Source organism: Lampris incognitus, chromosome 10, assembly GCF_029633865.1.
Source record: "Lampris incognitus isolate fLamInc1 chromosome 10, fLamInc1.hap2, whole genome shotgun sequence".
NCBI lineage: Eukaryota > Metazoa > Chordata > Actinopteri > Lampriformes > Lampridae > Lampris > Lampris incognitus.
The window spans coordinates 25741545-25757802 of record NC_079220.1 but is presented as its reverse complement, the minus strand read 5'-3'; the positions used below and the strand labels follow the sequence as shown (position 1 = coordinate 25757802).

At 44.1% G+C, this 16258-nt stretch overlaps 1 protein-coding gene across 1 annotated transcript in view; it reads left to right on the top strand.

Annotated features, from left to right (window-relative positions):
• Positions 1 to 1532, top strand: part of ints1 (integrator complex subunit 1) — a 57699-nt gene extending 56167 nt beyond the window's left edge. The window contains 1 exon segment of the mRNA XM_056288378.1: positions 65 to 1532. Within this exon segment, the coding sequence (XP_056144353.1) occupies positions 65 to 178 (114 nt within the window). The 3' untranslated portion in view covers positions 179 to 1532.
• Positions 1533 to 16258: the final 14726 nt, after the last annotated feature.

Here is a 16258-nt window from a genome sequence, read left to right as displayed (position 1 = left end):
AATGAGATCATGATCAAAGTTAAGTCCCCCATTCCTATTTGTGTGTTGTCTTTTCCTTCCAGAGCATGCAGACATCTTGCTTCACAAGGCGTTCTTAGTGGGGATCTATGGACAAATTGACACCAGTTCAATGATCTCAGAATCTATGAAGGTCCTTCATATGGAAGCAACTACATAACAACCATGAATAAAACTACATCAGATTGGAAGTACGGTGATTTCATCTTTGCATTCCAGAGCTAGATACATGTCCACTCATTATAATCTGGAAACTGTGGATTGTACTGACTAAAGAACCCTCCATTGAGCTTTATAAGTATTCTCTTTTTTGGGAATTTTTTTTCCTCCTTTTTCTCCCCAATTGTACCCATCCAATTACCCCACTCTTTCGAGCCGTCCCGGTTGCTGCTCCACCCTCTCTGCTGATCTGAGGAGGGCTGCAGACTACCACATGCCTCCTCCGATACATGTGGAGTCGCCAGCCGCTTCTTTTCACCTGACAGTGAGGAGTTTCGCCAGGGGAACATAGCACGTGGGAGGATCACGCTATTCCCCCCAGTCCCCCCCCCCCGCCCCGACCAACCAAAGGAGGCGCTAGTGCAGCGACCAGGACAGATACCCACATCTGGTTTCCCACCCGCAGACACGGCCAATTGTGTCTGTAAAGATGCCCAACCAAGCTGGAGGTAACGCGGAGATTCCAACTGGCGATCCCCCTGTTGGTGGGCAATGGAATAGACTGCTATGCTACCTGGGCGCCCCCTTTATAAGTATTCTTGCAGTGTCACATTTTTCAATATTTGGTTTTCTAGACTTAATACTTTAGGTATGAAATTACATTATTGTATAGATTCGAGGCTTTACTTTTACAGGAGTTAGATGTGAGATGACCATTAAGTGAACTATTGCCCTTTTTTGTTCTCTGCCCTGATTTCCTGGTATTAATGTCTTGCCTCTGATTGCTAGCAGTTTTGTTCTCTAACAATTGTCCCTGTCTGTTACACACTTCAAAAGTCTGGAAGACAGTGCAAAGCAGGAATTTAGCTAAATACAAGAAGTATTTACTGAATGATGTTCCTAATCTCAGTCCGCTGGCACCATGGGGCCTTATTTGCTATGTTTAACACTTCAGATGTGACATTATGAACCAGCTGTTTGACCTCAAAGTCGTTGTCATTCCACATTTAAAATAGGGTATCAAGCCAAAACAAAATTGTTGTGTTACCGTTCAAATACTCATGAGGTTTTCTGTATTTATTATTTTATGAGGTTCCTTCAAAGGGCAAAATCCGAGATACCCGCATTTGTTCTGTATATTGACATTGCTTTCCTCTCCCCCAAATACATCCTGTCAATCACTGTAATGTGATCTGACTTTAAAAACAATACAAAAATGACACGTTTTACAAGATTACGTGTTTCATCTTCATTTTTGCCCTTAATGACGTTACACATTATAACAATTAAGACATTGCTCGGTGTCTCACTGCAAATGCTGCCGTTGCCTTATTAAAAGATACAATTCAGAGCTGCAGTTGTACAGCATCAGCACTGAAATTCCTCAAGAACCAATTATTTCCACCCATATTAATGTTTCAGCACCTCAAACAAGACGGAAGGGGGGGGGGTAAAAATAAATGGAGCAACGGCCCCATGCCCTTTCATTTCAATCCAATAATTCTTGCACCCTGATAAAACTGGTTAACAGCTGTCATAGGTGCACTTGCTCTCCACTGGGGTGTAGCAGACAAATTAAAGGCATGAGGTGCATGCTGCGATGGAAACCATTTTACCATGAAAGTGTGAGTTGTTTTGCCCAGCGCCACTGACGTACCATCTTAAAACCTCTTGTTGGAGTCAAAGGTATGAGTGAAACAATGCGCAAGGCACGCTGGCAAACCAGGCAACGCGGACCCTCCCATTTATGCTAAATTAACCATGGCGGTAATTGTTCAATCACACAGACCAAAGGGTCTTTTGAAGATGGTGATGGAGGGAAGGCCATTGAACAGCGCGGAAGCTGTCGGCTGGTGTTACCAGACAGAATGTGAGGATGAGGTGTGTGTGTGTGTGTGTGTGTGTGTGTGTGTGTGTGTGTGTGTGTGTGTGTGTGTGTGTGTGTGTATATAAATATGTATGTATGTATGTATGTATATGGTGAAGGGTTGGATTGTCTGGGGCTGAGACATGTCCACACTGGCAGATCAGTGGAATCTGTCATTCAGGACTGACGTGTGCTCAATGTGCCGCACTGACTCGGACTGTTGAAAACAGTCACTCATATGTGAGCTGCTGATCCACCCCTGTCCCTCCCTGTTGTACAGTGCGTAAAGCTACAAGCAAACATTTGTTCAAATCTTGGAAAAATTTTATGAATGCCAAAATGTTGCACAGTGCAACCCCCCCCCCCCCTTTATGAGTGTTTCAAAACAAGCTCATAAACCCTGTTCGCTTTGGAAGACCTTCAAGCTTCCCTAATAGGCAACACTGGTTGAAGTTTCTTGGAAGACATTTCTGCTCTGTTCTTCTAAGGTGAGAGTGATAGGACGTAATTGGAAGATGAACCTGTGGCATATAAAACTTACGAACTGTGAACCTCTGAACTATCAGCAAGGTCCCAGAAATCTGGTTTCTGAACGTTTTCTCTTACACATTTTTCCGTATTTTGTTTGTGCTGTCATGGATGTGCGTACTTTTCTTTCCTGATGGAGCTACCCCTGCTTTTTTTTTTCGGGGTGATGCAGTAATTGCACCTGTAAGGTGTCCTATAACCATCTGAAAGCTCTGTTTATGGCTATCCATCAATTTACTACACAAGTCTCAGCAGCCTGGGCTCTTGGTCAGGCGCCAGCATCCCATTGGCTGGCTAGCAGTGAGGCGGAACAGTGATGAGTGACAGCTTACCAGGAAGTGGTGGGTTGCAGAGGAGTGTAAGTTGGGGGGAGGGAGGGGGGTGTTGTCATTAAGTCATCTGATGGACCACTGACAGGTTAACAACTTCTTCCTTCATTCCTCACACCAGTTTTGATACCCCCTCAAATGCAGCTGCCAAGAGGTTCCATGTTGAATGTCTCCTCGCTGTTGTCTTTACAGTAGAAGTGAAATACGGTTTGTTGCGGCAGCGCCGTAGGTTTGTGTGAAAACACTCGAATACTTGGCGAGTGTTTGGTTCTGCGGCTCCTCCCATTCTGGTTAGACGTGGACTGTGAATGTGGAATAAGGAGGAATGTGACGAGCGGACAGGTCTCTGGTCTCTCTGGCTCGGGCCCGAGGAAGGGCCCCCTGATGTGCCGCTACCTGCCCGTGCACATCTGTCTGTTCTCCGTCTTCCTCTCAATGGCAGCCTCTCTTTAGATCATCCTCTCTTCCTCCACGCTTGAGTTGCGCTTGGCTTGCGTGGAAAAAAAAATGTGGACCGGCTCTCGCCTCTCCTCTCCCTTGCTACTTTGATGTCTGAAGTGTGATTGCTCTTGGATTGTGGCCGCTTTGCCTTGAAGGTTTTGACATGAAAAGCAGGCTTGGCTCTCAGGTTTATCCCACGGCCAGTGATCCAGGACTAAAACAATCAGCCTTGCCCCACCGTGGGATACTATTACCAGAGAGAGTGACTCACCAAACATAGGGGCTTCCTCAGCCATGAAAAGCACCGTTCTTTGTCCTGTCTGAGTTACAGATACATTTTATATGTGATGATTGAATTATACCGCACTTCTGAAGCCGTTAATAGACTTTAGTTTCAAGTTTGTGCAGGCCAACGACAGTATTAAAACAGATTTGACAGGCCTGAGGATACGGGCCTATTTGCACAAGAGGCGGAAGTCTGAAACTGTTCAGCATTTGTAATGAATTATTAAAAAAAAAAAAAAGAAGAAGTTGGTAATTGCAGTTAGGACGGACCCAATCTGATAAGTATGACAATGTGACATGTCATTAACAAGAGAAGAGCAAGCGACAACCCTTAAGCTTCGCTTATATTTTCATTAAATATTGATCTTATCTGCGCTCGTCGCCGTTGCAGCCTGGAAGTGACACCAGATAGATGTATTCCCATGACACTGGAACTAAAGGGAGTCGTCTGTCTTCTGGTGACGGCTGGCAAAACTCTTGTTTTATCAGCTAGATGTCCATGCTTGTAAGATGATAAAGAAAGATTGTGCCTTGCTCACAACCAGTTATCTCGGGTTCTGTGGGAAACATTCATGGTAGGATTAGGAGTTGACTTGATGGGATGCCCCCCCCCCACCCCCATATAAACTAACAAAAAACAACCCTTTGTAAAACTACCCCCTCCCCATTGTCTTTGGGTTAATGAGGCTGTATATCTCAATCAAAGAACATTAGTACATATTAGAAAATATAAATAACTCAAATATTGTGATACAAATTCTCAAGTGAAAAGCATAATGAACTTGGATTGGGAACCTTGCTACACACCTTCATCTCTCTCTTTTTTCTCTCTCTGTCTCTCTCCCTGTGCTATGTCTTCCTCACTCTCCCTCTGCTGTCTTCCTCCCTCTCTCTCCCCCTCCCTCCCTCTCTTTCTCTCCCTCTGCTGTCTTCCTCCCTCTCCCTCTGCTATGTCTTCCTCGCTCTCTCTCTCTCCCTGTGCTGTCTTCCTCTCTCTCTCACTCTGCCGTCTCTCTCTCCCGCTTTCTCTCGCTCTGCCATGTTTTCCTCTCTCTCTCCCTCTACTATGTCTTCCTCTCTCTCCCTTTCTCTCTTTCTCTCGCTCTGCTGTCTTCAGCTCCCTTTTCTGTCTCCCTCTCCCTCTCTCTGCTATGTCTTCCTCTCTCCTTGCTACATGTTTCTCTCACCATCTTTGCTGTTCTAACAGAGGTCAAACTTACCAGAAATAAACCAAAAAATTAACTTGTTCAAAGTGAATATGCTGCAACAAGCAACAGAGCAAGAAGACTGCTCACTGAATAATGACAAAGGCTGTAAGATCACCTTTAGGTTACTGTCAGGGCATGTATGTCAGTATATATGTCAGTCAAATGTATGCTTTTGTACTGACATTTTTAACCATTTTCTTCATGAAGTTTACCCTCTGAAAATGAGGGTGGGTCTAGATTTAATGCCTATCAAGTAATTGGCTATTTTTTACCGTGTTTTCAAACATGACAGTCATTACCTGAAGCCCGTAGACATGTCATATATCCAGTTCCAGAGGAGGGATTTCAGATGTCGCTTTCCCTCTGGTGTCTGATGGACGCCTGCAAGCCCCTACAAGTCCACTGTGAGCAAAGCCAGTAATGGATAAGGGGCACTCCATCGGTGGCTCTCTAAACCCGTGGATAACCATGCTGTCTGCCCCCCCCACCCCCCGTTAGAGGTCTGCTAATGATACCATGATTGTCGTTTAAGCCGAGGATCTCAAATGTTGCCCTGTCACCCAGGGAGCAAGAACATTCCTGAGAGGCCTACAAAGGCTGGCATTAGCCATTACCATTGTGGTCTTAATGCTCCTTTCAATTATCCGCAAGCTGCTCATTTGAACAAGGGTCGGCGGCTGATGTCACAACTGCCCCCGCCGGTTTTCTCACCAAATTTCTTCCCTGATTATCTGGATCAATGGGCATTAAACGGACCCAGGCACAGACAAACACAGCGGGTGGGAGTGATGGGGATCGGGGGGGGGGGTCCTACTCTCAGACACGGCAGAAACCCCCACCTCTACCTGTGTGCCAACCAGGGACAAACTGAGATGGCTATTCAGTCGTCAATCCCACCACACACACAGTGTTTATACAGTCGCCGCTCAAACTAGACACTTTTAATCTATTTCCCCTCTTCTTTTTTTCACCACACAACTAGGAAACCCGAAAAAGACCCCTCTCTCTCTCTCTCTCTCTCTCTCTCTCTCTCTCTCTCTCTCTCTCTCTCTCTCTCTCTCTCTCTCTCTCTCTCTCTCCCTCTCTCTCTAGCTATCTCTCACCCTCTCTCTCTGTCTCCCTATCCCTCTCTCTCTCACTCTCTCGCGCTCTCCCTCTCTCCCTCTCTCCAGCTGTCGCTCACTCTCTCTAGCTATCTCTCACCCTCTCTGTCTCCCTCTTTCTCCCTCCCTCTCTTGCTCTCTCTCTAGCTATCACTCTCTCTCTAGCTATCTCTCCCCCTCTCTCTCTCGTTCCCTCTCCCTCTCTCTCCTCTCCCTCTCCTCTCTCTCTAGCTATCTCTCTCACTCTCTCCCCCTCCCTCCCTCTCCCCCTCCCTCACTTTCTCTGTCTCTCTCACGCTCTCTCTCTCTCTTTAGCTATATCTCACCCTCTCTCTCTGTCTCCCTCTCTCTCTCACCCTCTCTCTCCCTCCCTCTCTTTCTCTCTCTCAGCTATCACTCTCTCTAGCTATCTCTCCCCCTCTCTCTCTCCCTCCCTCTCTCTCCTCTCTCTCTAGCTATCTCTCTCACTCTCTCCCCCTCCCTCCCTCCTTCCCCCTCCCTCACTGTCTCTGTCTCTCTCTCTCTCTGTCTCACACACACATATATATACACACACACACACACACACACACACACACACACACACACACACACACACACACACACACACACAGATGCATATGCATGTACCCCAACATGCCTGCATCCTGCCCTCTTTATTATCTCCTCATGAGCATTAATTTGGTGTTTGGACAGGTGCAGATGAAAGGGCCACATGTAAGGGAGGTGCTGTGGAATGACCAGACACTGATTCACCTCCACAGCCTTAACAGAGCTACCACCAGCTGGCCCTGTGCTGCCAGGCCTCCTGATCAAAGCTCGCTCAGCCCAGCAGTTACTACGGTGACAGCACTGACAGCCGCGTGTTTTGTTTTGTTTGGTTTTAGTGAGCTGATGAGCGGTTTGCAAGAAGCGTTTTTGGGCTGATAAATATCTTCAGATTAATTGACACACCTGCGTTTTCATTCACGTAGACAAGCGCTCACGATCATCTCGTCAGAGATCCGTCAACACTAAGCTACAGCTGCCTGGTTAAAAAAAAAAAAAGAAAGGGTGATAATGTGTCTGTCTCATCCTAATATGTGAAAGAGTATGTGTTCAGCCACAACTGTCTCCTTATTACATGACTGTGTCTTAAAGTCATGACTCCTTATTGATACGTATTGTAAAGGACATTCGCCATAGATAAGCATTAGTGGACATGATGTGTTCAGTTAGTGTGAAGATGTCTCCGTTCAGAGCATACCTGTGTACGCCACTTTCTACTGCACACCTGTGGTCAAACTACAAAAAGGCAAGCTTACAGAGGCTTCGAGTAGCTTATAATGATGCTATGAGAATACTGCTAAAAAGACCTAGATGGTGTAGTGCAAGTGAAATGTTTGTGGCTGCAGGAGTCAGTACATTTCAGGCTCTTCTAAGAAATCTCATGTATAAATTTATTTGCCGGCTCAATGACTCTGATAATGTAATCATCAAGGGTTTAACTAATATAAGATTCAGTGCCACACACTACCAATCCTGGCAGTGGGACCACTGGTATAGCTGCCTTCTTATAAAACACTTATTTGTTCCATTTATTGTCATTTTATTGTGTTTACTCTTTGTATTGTCTGGGGTTTGTCTTTTACCTATTTGTCTTCATCTGTTATAGACCCTGAGTCTGCAATTAAGTTTTGAATTGAATCGATGGTAGAGTGAAGACTGCATCAGTTTTCCTCACAAAGTGTCATGTCTAAGTCTGAAACAAGTAGTACTGGTACAATACATGATTACATTTTATGTCTGTTTTTAGCTACGTGTAAAAACGTGTAAATATCAGTATGATAAAAGATAGATGTGGTGTGGGTTTCTGAAAGGGACTACAGAGCCATGTATGCAGCTTTATTCCCTGTATTAGCTGCTGTGTGGCACCAGTCAGGAGCAGTAACCAAACTTATTTTACTCCAGAAAAAAGGTTCCTCCCACTGTTAATTTGAAATTTTATTGCATACTTTTTTTTTTCTTTTTAAAGGTGAATTTCTAGCACAAAAAACTAGCAGTACAGTTGGGAATGAAATCATAAAATGCTTATCTCCTAAAAGCACAAAGTTTTAAATATGACTTTATATAAATATGGAATTCATATATATATATATATATATATATATATATATATATATATAATTCATAAATATGACAACCTGCTATGTTTACACCAATCAGCTGTCAGAAGAATATCCTTATAATCTTTTGACCTCCTTATAATTTTAAAGTCAGCGTAAAAATGCAAAAGAAAAATACATTTACGTCAGTGAGTGTACTGGATGTGTAGGACAGACATCAGGTAAAGTAAGCTAGCCCTCATACAATGCTATTTTGGACCATCTGTCACAACTTTTAAAGCCCAAAATTGATGGCTTAATATCTTTTACAATATCTGACACATTTATTATGTATGTGTACATTAACCTTAACTGCTGTTATTACCAAAATACACTGAATATTAACGTTGACCATTCATGACCAAACGAAGCCAACATTGGAAAACTGATTTTATAGAATTTGTAGCGACTTATTTTTTCAACGTCATACTTTTTCTTGAAAGATTTTTTTTTTAACCATAGGAACATTCAAATACTACATGGTGTTAGCTCTCTTCTGAGGATGTGGTTATTTTGACGGACGGCCGACGAAGAGGTGTGAGGAGAACAGGAGGGTTTTCCTCCGTCTGTTGGTGCCGCACCACATTTACTTGGGAAATAAACTGAAACCCAAAGGTGATAAGCTCATCAGAGGGATGACAGGGGAAAACACTTTTTTCCCCCCTCCATACAAAGAATAATTATACTGTCAGCATCGTATTTGGGCCTTCTGTCTGCTTCAGGTTATGGACAGACAGTTCGTCACCATCATCATCAGTAACAGATAATCACATTTATCCTGTGACAGTAGACCTGCTTCATTCACATGTCAGACACACACTTACAGTTAACCATCACAAGTCAACGTTAAAAAAAAATCACGGGACTGAAATCTTTGGCTCTTATTCAGTTGTGAAAGTTGGGCTTATCAAAGCGTGATGATAATTGTATTCATGTGTTATTTCATAACTGCCAAGGACTCGTACCGGATCTGGGTGTTTTTATCCTAAAGGAAAATGGATTTCGTGTATTCCTCTCACTTCTGCTTATGAGGCCGGTTGCTTTAAAATTCAAAAGCTTTTCCGTCAATCTTGATGGACATTTGCGAAAAACAAAATAGAAAAGGCTCCATTTTAGACAAACAAGGAAATGAAACCGGCGCTGCAGCAAATTAACCAGGCAGAGAGAAAGTTACAGAGAACGGCTGAATTACTCAGCAAACAGGCTTTCAAACTTGTCACTATTCTGTTGAGAACAAATTGTTTACTTTGAAAAAAAAGAGAGGCTATGGAGGGGGATTAATTTGTCATTGTCATACATGACAACAAAAAAAAAAAAGAAAAAGATTCACCAACATGTTGTACGTGTCTAACTGAACATCCCCCGCGAATCCCTCTCCTCATTAGCCTCGTATCCATCTCATCCTATCATACTGAATGAAATTTCAGAAGCCAAAAAGTGTCTGAACTTGTCCAAGGAAAGCAGATTTCCCCCCCCCCCCGGTGAATGAGGGGGTAGGGGTATACACATTTAAATGGAAAAGGCATACAGTATAATGAGCATCTCACATAATAATGAGGTTGGGAAAACGGCAATGCAATCAGCAAACTGATGGACAAACACAACAGATTATTCCTTCAGTGTTTACACCCTCTGTCCTGACAGTCCAACCCTGCCATCTGTCTAACCCCCCCCCCGTCCCCCTGAGGTCATGTGACTGAGAAGGAAAGGGGTTGGGGGTGGGGGCGATGGGAGGAGAGCCATACCGGTCTAAGGTGAGACCACTCACCTCCACTGCTGAAGTCTCACCTCGCCTTTCCAGCCAGCACCTTGTGCCTTAACCTGAGCTCTTTACAACAGGCGCTGCAGCGCTCAACCAGCCAGCCAAACCAGCTGGGCTGATCTGCACCGTGGCCAGGCCTCAGCTTGTGCATCGTATATCTCTGCTGAACAACCGTCTTCATTCACAGTCTTATCGCCATGCTTTCCTTGCAATGTGTTTTTGCCATTCCACCAGCATCCTTGTAAGATCTGGGACAGGCTTTTTTTTTTTTAATTTTTTAAAAATATAATTTGAGGACCGACTCCTCAACGCAGAGCTTGGACATGTTTGGCCCCGGGCAACTGGTATCGACTCTCCTGCCCGCCGTTTTCCACTCCCCCGCGGCTCACTTTTTCTCTGCATTCCCGACGCGTCTGGGCACTCCAGCTCCAATCCTGATCCCCGGGCCCTTCATCAGCTATGAGTCCTTGAGGAATTACCTGCAGCCGGAGCCGTGTAAGGAGGCTCTCCTGCTGGCCACGCAGGCAGCAGGGATGGGCCAGCTCACAGAGGGCATAGGTGAGTCCACCGGTCCACCTAACTTTATATATAAAGGAGTTGCGTGTACGTTAGTGCTGAGCAATACGGAAAAACGTCACAAAAATCATTGGGAGTTTTACATGTGATCAATGTATATGACAATATCTGCTTACACTTGCCAAGTCCAGCTGAGGTTCATCACGTTGGAACTGTTCGGTAGTGTTGAAATAACACTCGAACTCATTTTTGTGAGAAATCTGGGGCAGCTGTATACCATGATATGACAATATCTGAATTTCATCTCGATAAAATACCATTGAAAGATGATAAATATTAATATTGAATTATTGCCCAGCCCTACATGGTGCACGACACCCCCAGAGATACTGCCGGACGGCACTGTTTAAGTCAATGAGCACCATCTGATCTCAGTGCAAATGTTTACAAAAGATTGACTAACAGCTCGTAACTAACAATCAATTATCAAGCAGTGTTAAAGTGGAGCCTAATGAACGGCATGCTAATTATGCAATCTAGAGCTATTAGCTCCTTGTCGCCCGTTGGCAATTGTGTAATTGGTGCTTGCGCTGTGCTTTCCAGATGAACAGAGGCCAGTGAAGCAGCGTCGTGCGCGGGCCAACTACAGCAGCTGGCAGCTGGAGGAGCTGGAGAAGGCCTTTGAGACCACCCACTACCCAGACATCTTCATGAGGGAGGCCTTGGCTCTCCGACTGGACCTCATAGAGGCCCGAGTGCAGGTAATTTGCACACGTCATCTCCAAGAGTTCAACTAGAACCAGTAGTGTAGGGGCAAACATGCCTAAACACAGTTTACCCAACGTTTTATATATTGTACTACACTATAGTTGCACTATAGTACACTATAGTTTTATATATATATATACACACACACACACACACACATACATATATATATATATACACATGCAAACTATAATTGACCCAACAGTTTAGGGCTGACTTAAATCTTCATTATATATAACTTGTACATCAAAGTAATTAGTATCAAACTGATTGATGCTTTTCTGAAAACATTGCCCATATTGCTAGCTGGTTGCCTAATGGTGATCAGTGACTGAAGATCATAGTTTAACCAGCCTTTTATTTACCACTACATCACTGATTAACACCCATACAAATGATATTGATTGTACTGCAAATTTGGGCACATATTTCTGTTTTCTAGCTTGGAAAATGTGCACATTCTCAGGTTTAAATAATTGGGAGTTTTTATTGGTATCGCTTTATTTTTTTTGTCTTTGGCTGCAGGTTTGGTTTCAGAACCGCCGCGCTAAAATGCGGCGACAGCTGAAACTCCAGGGTCAAGTGAGCAGACCCTACGTACGGAAGGACGGCGATGAGTCAGCGGAGAGACCGGACAAGAGTCTATGGCAGGCAGAGGAAGCTGACAGCCAGCGCGGCAAGCGGCGGTTGGAGGCGGCGAGCTTTCTGTGGACAAAAGCTCCCGGAACCACGGTGACCTGCCACATGAAGACTGTTATCCAGGGGCCGGGGAAATGGGAGGGAACAGACGCCCCCAGCTCAGACGTGCTCCGGTCCTGCAGCATTGCCGAGCTGCGGGCCAAGGCCAGGGAGCACGAGGCTGGGATCCACGGCACCGCAGCCACAACACAAAGTGAACGGGGGTCACCGACACAGGAAGCCCATGACGTCCACGAATGACTCATGGTTCTTCCTTCTTCCTGTTCACACTGAGATAAAAACTCCAAACACTAGAATAGACAGGGTGACGGTGTTATGGACCAACATACATTTTTCAATGGCTATTTTGCGAAGCTACACGGAGCTTCGTCGTCACACTGAATGATTTCGATATTATATTTTGAACAAGTTTTGTAATATAAAAAGGTAGCCTATAATAAGTAGTGTCCTATGATTTATTTTTGTTTTCCACTACACTGTTTGCTACCGGTTGAAAAAGTATATCCTTGTCAGTTTTTTTTTCTAAATAATCCCGTCATTTTTCCATCAAAATAATTTGAGAGACACTTTGCTCAAAATCAAACCTGTTGAAGATTATACATCAAATCCAGACGATTTAAAAAAAAATGTTTGCTACAGGTGTCACATATTGAGAGTAAACACCATTGAGAGTAAACACCATACAACATTTCTATGATGTCATCTCTCTATTTCAGTAGTCTGTTGATGATCTCAGACATGTGTTTCGAATAGCGTATTTAATTTTTACATCACTGAACCGACAGCATGTAACTACCCAGTACTGTAACTGATATATCAGGGCAGAAATGTAGGGCGGAAACACAGAGTTTCTCCAGTGATGTCATGGATGACATGTCCATCTCTGACCCATCGTCTTACCTTCACCGCCAGGCAGGATGTCTGCGTGCAGCCGCATGTCCTACAGGAAACGGTGGAAATGGCTGAAAAATGACCTCGCAAACTATGAGTCCATAAAGAATACTTGGCAAATACATCTTGTTGATTTTTTTTCTTGATAAGTCTCAACACTAAGAATGACAACAAAAAAAAATCATTACATGTTGAAAAAATATATCAAGTTTCCCAGTGGTATCGGGATTGCCTCCATATAGAGCAACAAATCTAAAGATGAGATTTGAACTTGTTGAAGAAACTTTTCCTCTGTTCGCATAAACAATACACGTCGACATGTCAAAGCATGGCAGCGTGTCATTATGGTCCAGTGATGGAGCCTTGCCAAGCCGAGATCCTGTTGTGTCTTGAAAATATGGTAAGAGCATCTGTACCGAGTCAAGGTCCACAGGATGCTGCATTCTTAGTGGCCTTTCTACTAAGGCCACACTCTTGTCTGATCTACACAAGCAGTAACGATGACAGCAAGGTGTAATACAGTTCAACTGTCTAATTTATGCAAATATCATCTGCAATCCCCATAGCGATAGCAGGGGGCACCCTAGTGGCTCACCAGCATAGTGTGTCTTTTAGCCCCAGGCCTATGCCGTGGGTTCAAATCTGACCCTGGACCTTTGTTGCATGTCTTCACCTCTCTCGCTACCCTATATGTCCTGTCACTCTCCACCCTTCCCTCAAGGAAAGGGGAAAGGTGGTCTGCAAAAATAACACTAGTAGTGGTGGTAAATATGGGTATTTCAATGGAGTGTGTTTGTGTGTGTGTGTGTGTGTGTGGGGGGGGGGGGGTTATTCAGATCATGCATCATGCTGGTGTCTTTATAATTAAAAGTATTTTGGATCATTCAGTATCTGATTCTGGAACAGCACAAGTAGTACACAGAGGCCAATAAAACATGTATATATATTACGACCACTACTACTACTACAACTATCCATCCATTCATCCATTATCCAAACCGCTTATCCTGCTCTCAGGGTCGCGGGGAGGCTGGAGCCTATCCCAGCAGTCATTCATTGGGTGGCAGGCGGGGAGACACCCTGGACAGGCCATCACAGGGCCACAAATTGGTATGTGATAGGAAAAATGTAAGGTGATTTTGGTGATCAGCAGCCCAAAATCCATAAAATATACCCAAAAGTTTTCAGGGAGCAAAATCTACTACTACTACTACTACTGCTAATAATAATGATGATAATGTGTGCCCTGACACACCAGGCTCTGTGAATCAGATAGGTGTGAGTAATGCATGCTCAGTGAAGTGCACCGTTAATCCTGCAATATGGGCATTGGCAGAGGCGGACACCCCGGCTTCAGAAAGTAAGAGTCCTACCATGTATTCCTTCTAGCCATTCACTAAACAATTTCACCCTACCTGGCGGAAGAGTTGTGCTGATTAAACCCAGGTGGCGTAGTGCATGGGTGGAACAAATATGCTGCAGGACTTTTACTTTCTGAAGCCAGGTTGTTCACCTCTGGGCGCTGGTGGAAGGATTGTTGAAGCTTACCTAAAATTTGGAGTGTGAAACAATGTTAAAAGTCTCTTTTTGACTTCAAGTAGATGAGAGTAGTTTTGCATTGAAATTAGTGTATACTTATGCTGCTCATGTAGGCAGCAGTCCTGTTGCGGAGCACCGTCATGTCACTTACAAGCGTCAGTGCAGGGAGACAGCGCCCCCCTCTGGCCAACACCTATCCAGGCGGCTCAAACGGCACAAAGTTAATGTTTTGAGGACACATGTTTAACCCACTACCCACACTGCACTGCACTAACACATGCCCCCCCATTTGGTGTGCAACACTGAAACTTTCAGGAATATTTCATGCTACTTTCCTTAACTTCTCTCAGACCCTTCGCTTCAACAAGCAATTGATGACGCGCGCGCGCGTGTGTGTGTGTGACCCATATTTGTGAATGGGGTCACCTCGGGTCACGCTCACAATTTCAAAGAGGCTCAAGTAGAAAGCTCCACTAACACCAGTTACATTATCCAGGTCAGAGGTTTCTCACAGCTCACCGATATTGGGTCTGTTGGTCAAATTCGACACTATACTTGTGAAAATGGTTCATTGAAAGCACAATTTGGAAATTGGGATTATTTTGTTTTTTTTTTTTTGTTAAATTGTGGGGAAAGGAGACGTTTTAAGATTCTTTTTTTACCTGATTTAATGAGGGTCATCTGGGATGTATTTCATGATTATTGTACATTATGGAAAGTTTACTGAGGAAAACAAAGTGTGAGAGTTAGATTTTACACTCTGATATTCTAAAATGTATTGGGAAAGCCAAACTGGGAGGGGGGGGGTAATAAAGTCTTAATCTTAGTCTCAGTTTGTCTGCCCACAGAGATGGGCGAGGTGTTAACTCGTGTCATCTGTAACCACATCATCCTCTGACTACAGTGGCCTCGATCTGCAAGCAGGGTCATCAACCTTTGTGTGTGATGATGTCAAGAAATTTAACAGTAATCTTAAAACGTCTCGCACCTTAAGTAAGAAATAAAGTATTCAGTTTTGATAACCGTGCACCCCAAGCAGATGGACTTCCAAAAAGCTCAAATGAACATTAGAATGATGTTGCTGTTTTGCAAATGAGAGGAGAAAAAAGGGGGGGGGGCAGCGGCGTCCTTTTCAGACTACAATGAAGTTTCTCATTACTGGCCTTGCCTAAACTTCCCATCAAACAAGCCCTTGTCTATAATCCCAACATGAACAAAGAGGGTGGCCTCACCAGAGAGGAGACTGTGTGTGTGTGTGTGTGTGTGTGTGCGCGCGCGCGCGCGCGCGTGTGCGCTTGCGAGATCAACCTGGATGGTAAGACAAATCAAATAATTTGAATCAGTTCATCGGTCAATAAACGTTGCGTCCAGATGAACAGATTCAACTTTCTTTGATCAACAAGCTTGCCTCCTGAAGTGGTGTTTCCGAACTGATGCATTCATATTTCATTGGTTCATTGTAGAGCTATTGGGGGGGGGGGTCTTGTGCAAACTGTATGTCACCTTCTTGTAACAGACACCATGTCCCTGGTGTTGCAACACACTGGACCTATTGTCTGAGTTGCACAATAGTATGACTGCAGGAGCCTGATCTGGATATAACCTTAACTTCATCGTCAAAATTGACCCATTTTATTCCAATAAGCTAATGGTAAGTCTACTCCAAAGCACTTGGAAAGCAAACTGAAAAATTAATTTGATTTAAGAATTTCATTACCCTTATTATTAAATAACAGTAAAAACCGTGCGGAACCTTCCCATAAGCCCCTAAGGTTACGAAGGCACGAATGAAAGCTAAGTAGACCATAACTACTTCGAGATAATGTGATCTAGAGGCGGCTAAAGCATGTGCTAATTTCCTTTAGAGAAAATACCATTCGGTGTCCTACCTTTATTAATTTTTGATTCAAGCCTCGCCAGCTGTGCCAACTCCATTAAAACTCGGAACTGTGTTTTTAGTTTTTAAGTAATGATTTAATTTTGCCGGTAGCTAATGTATCC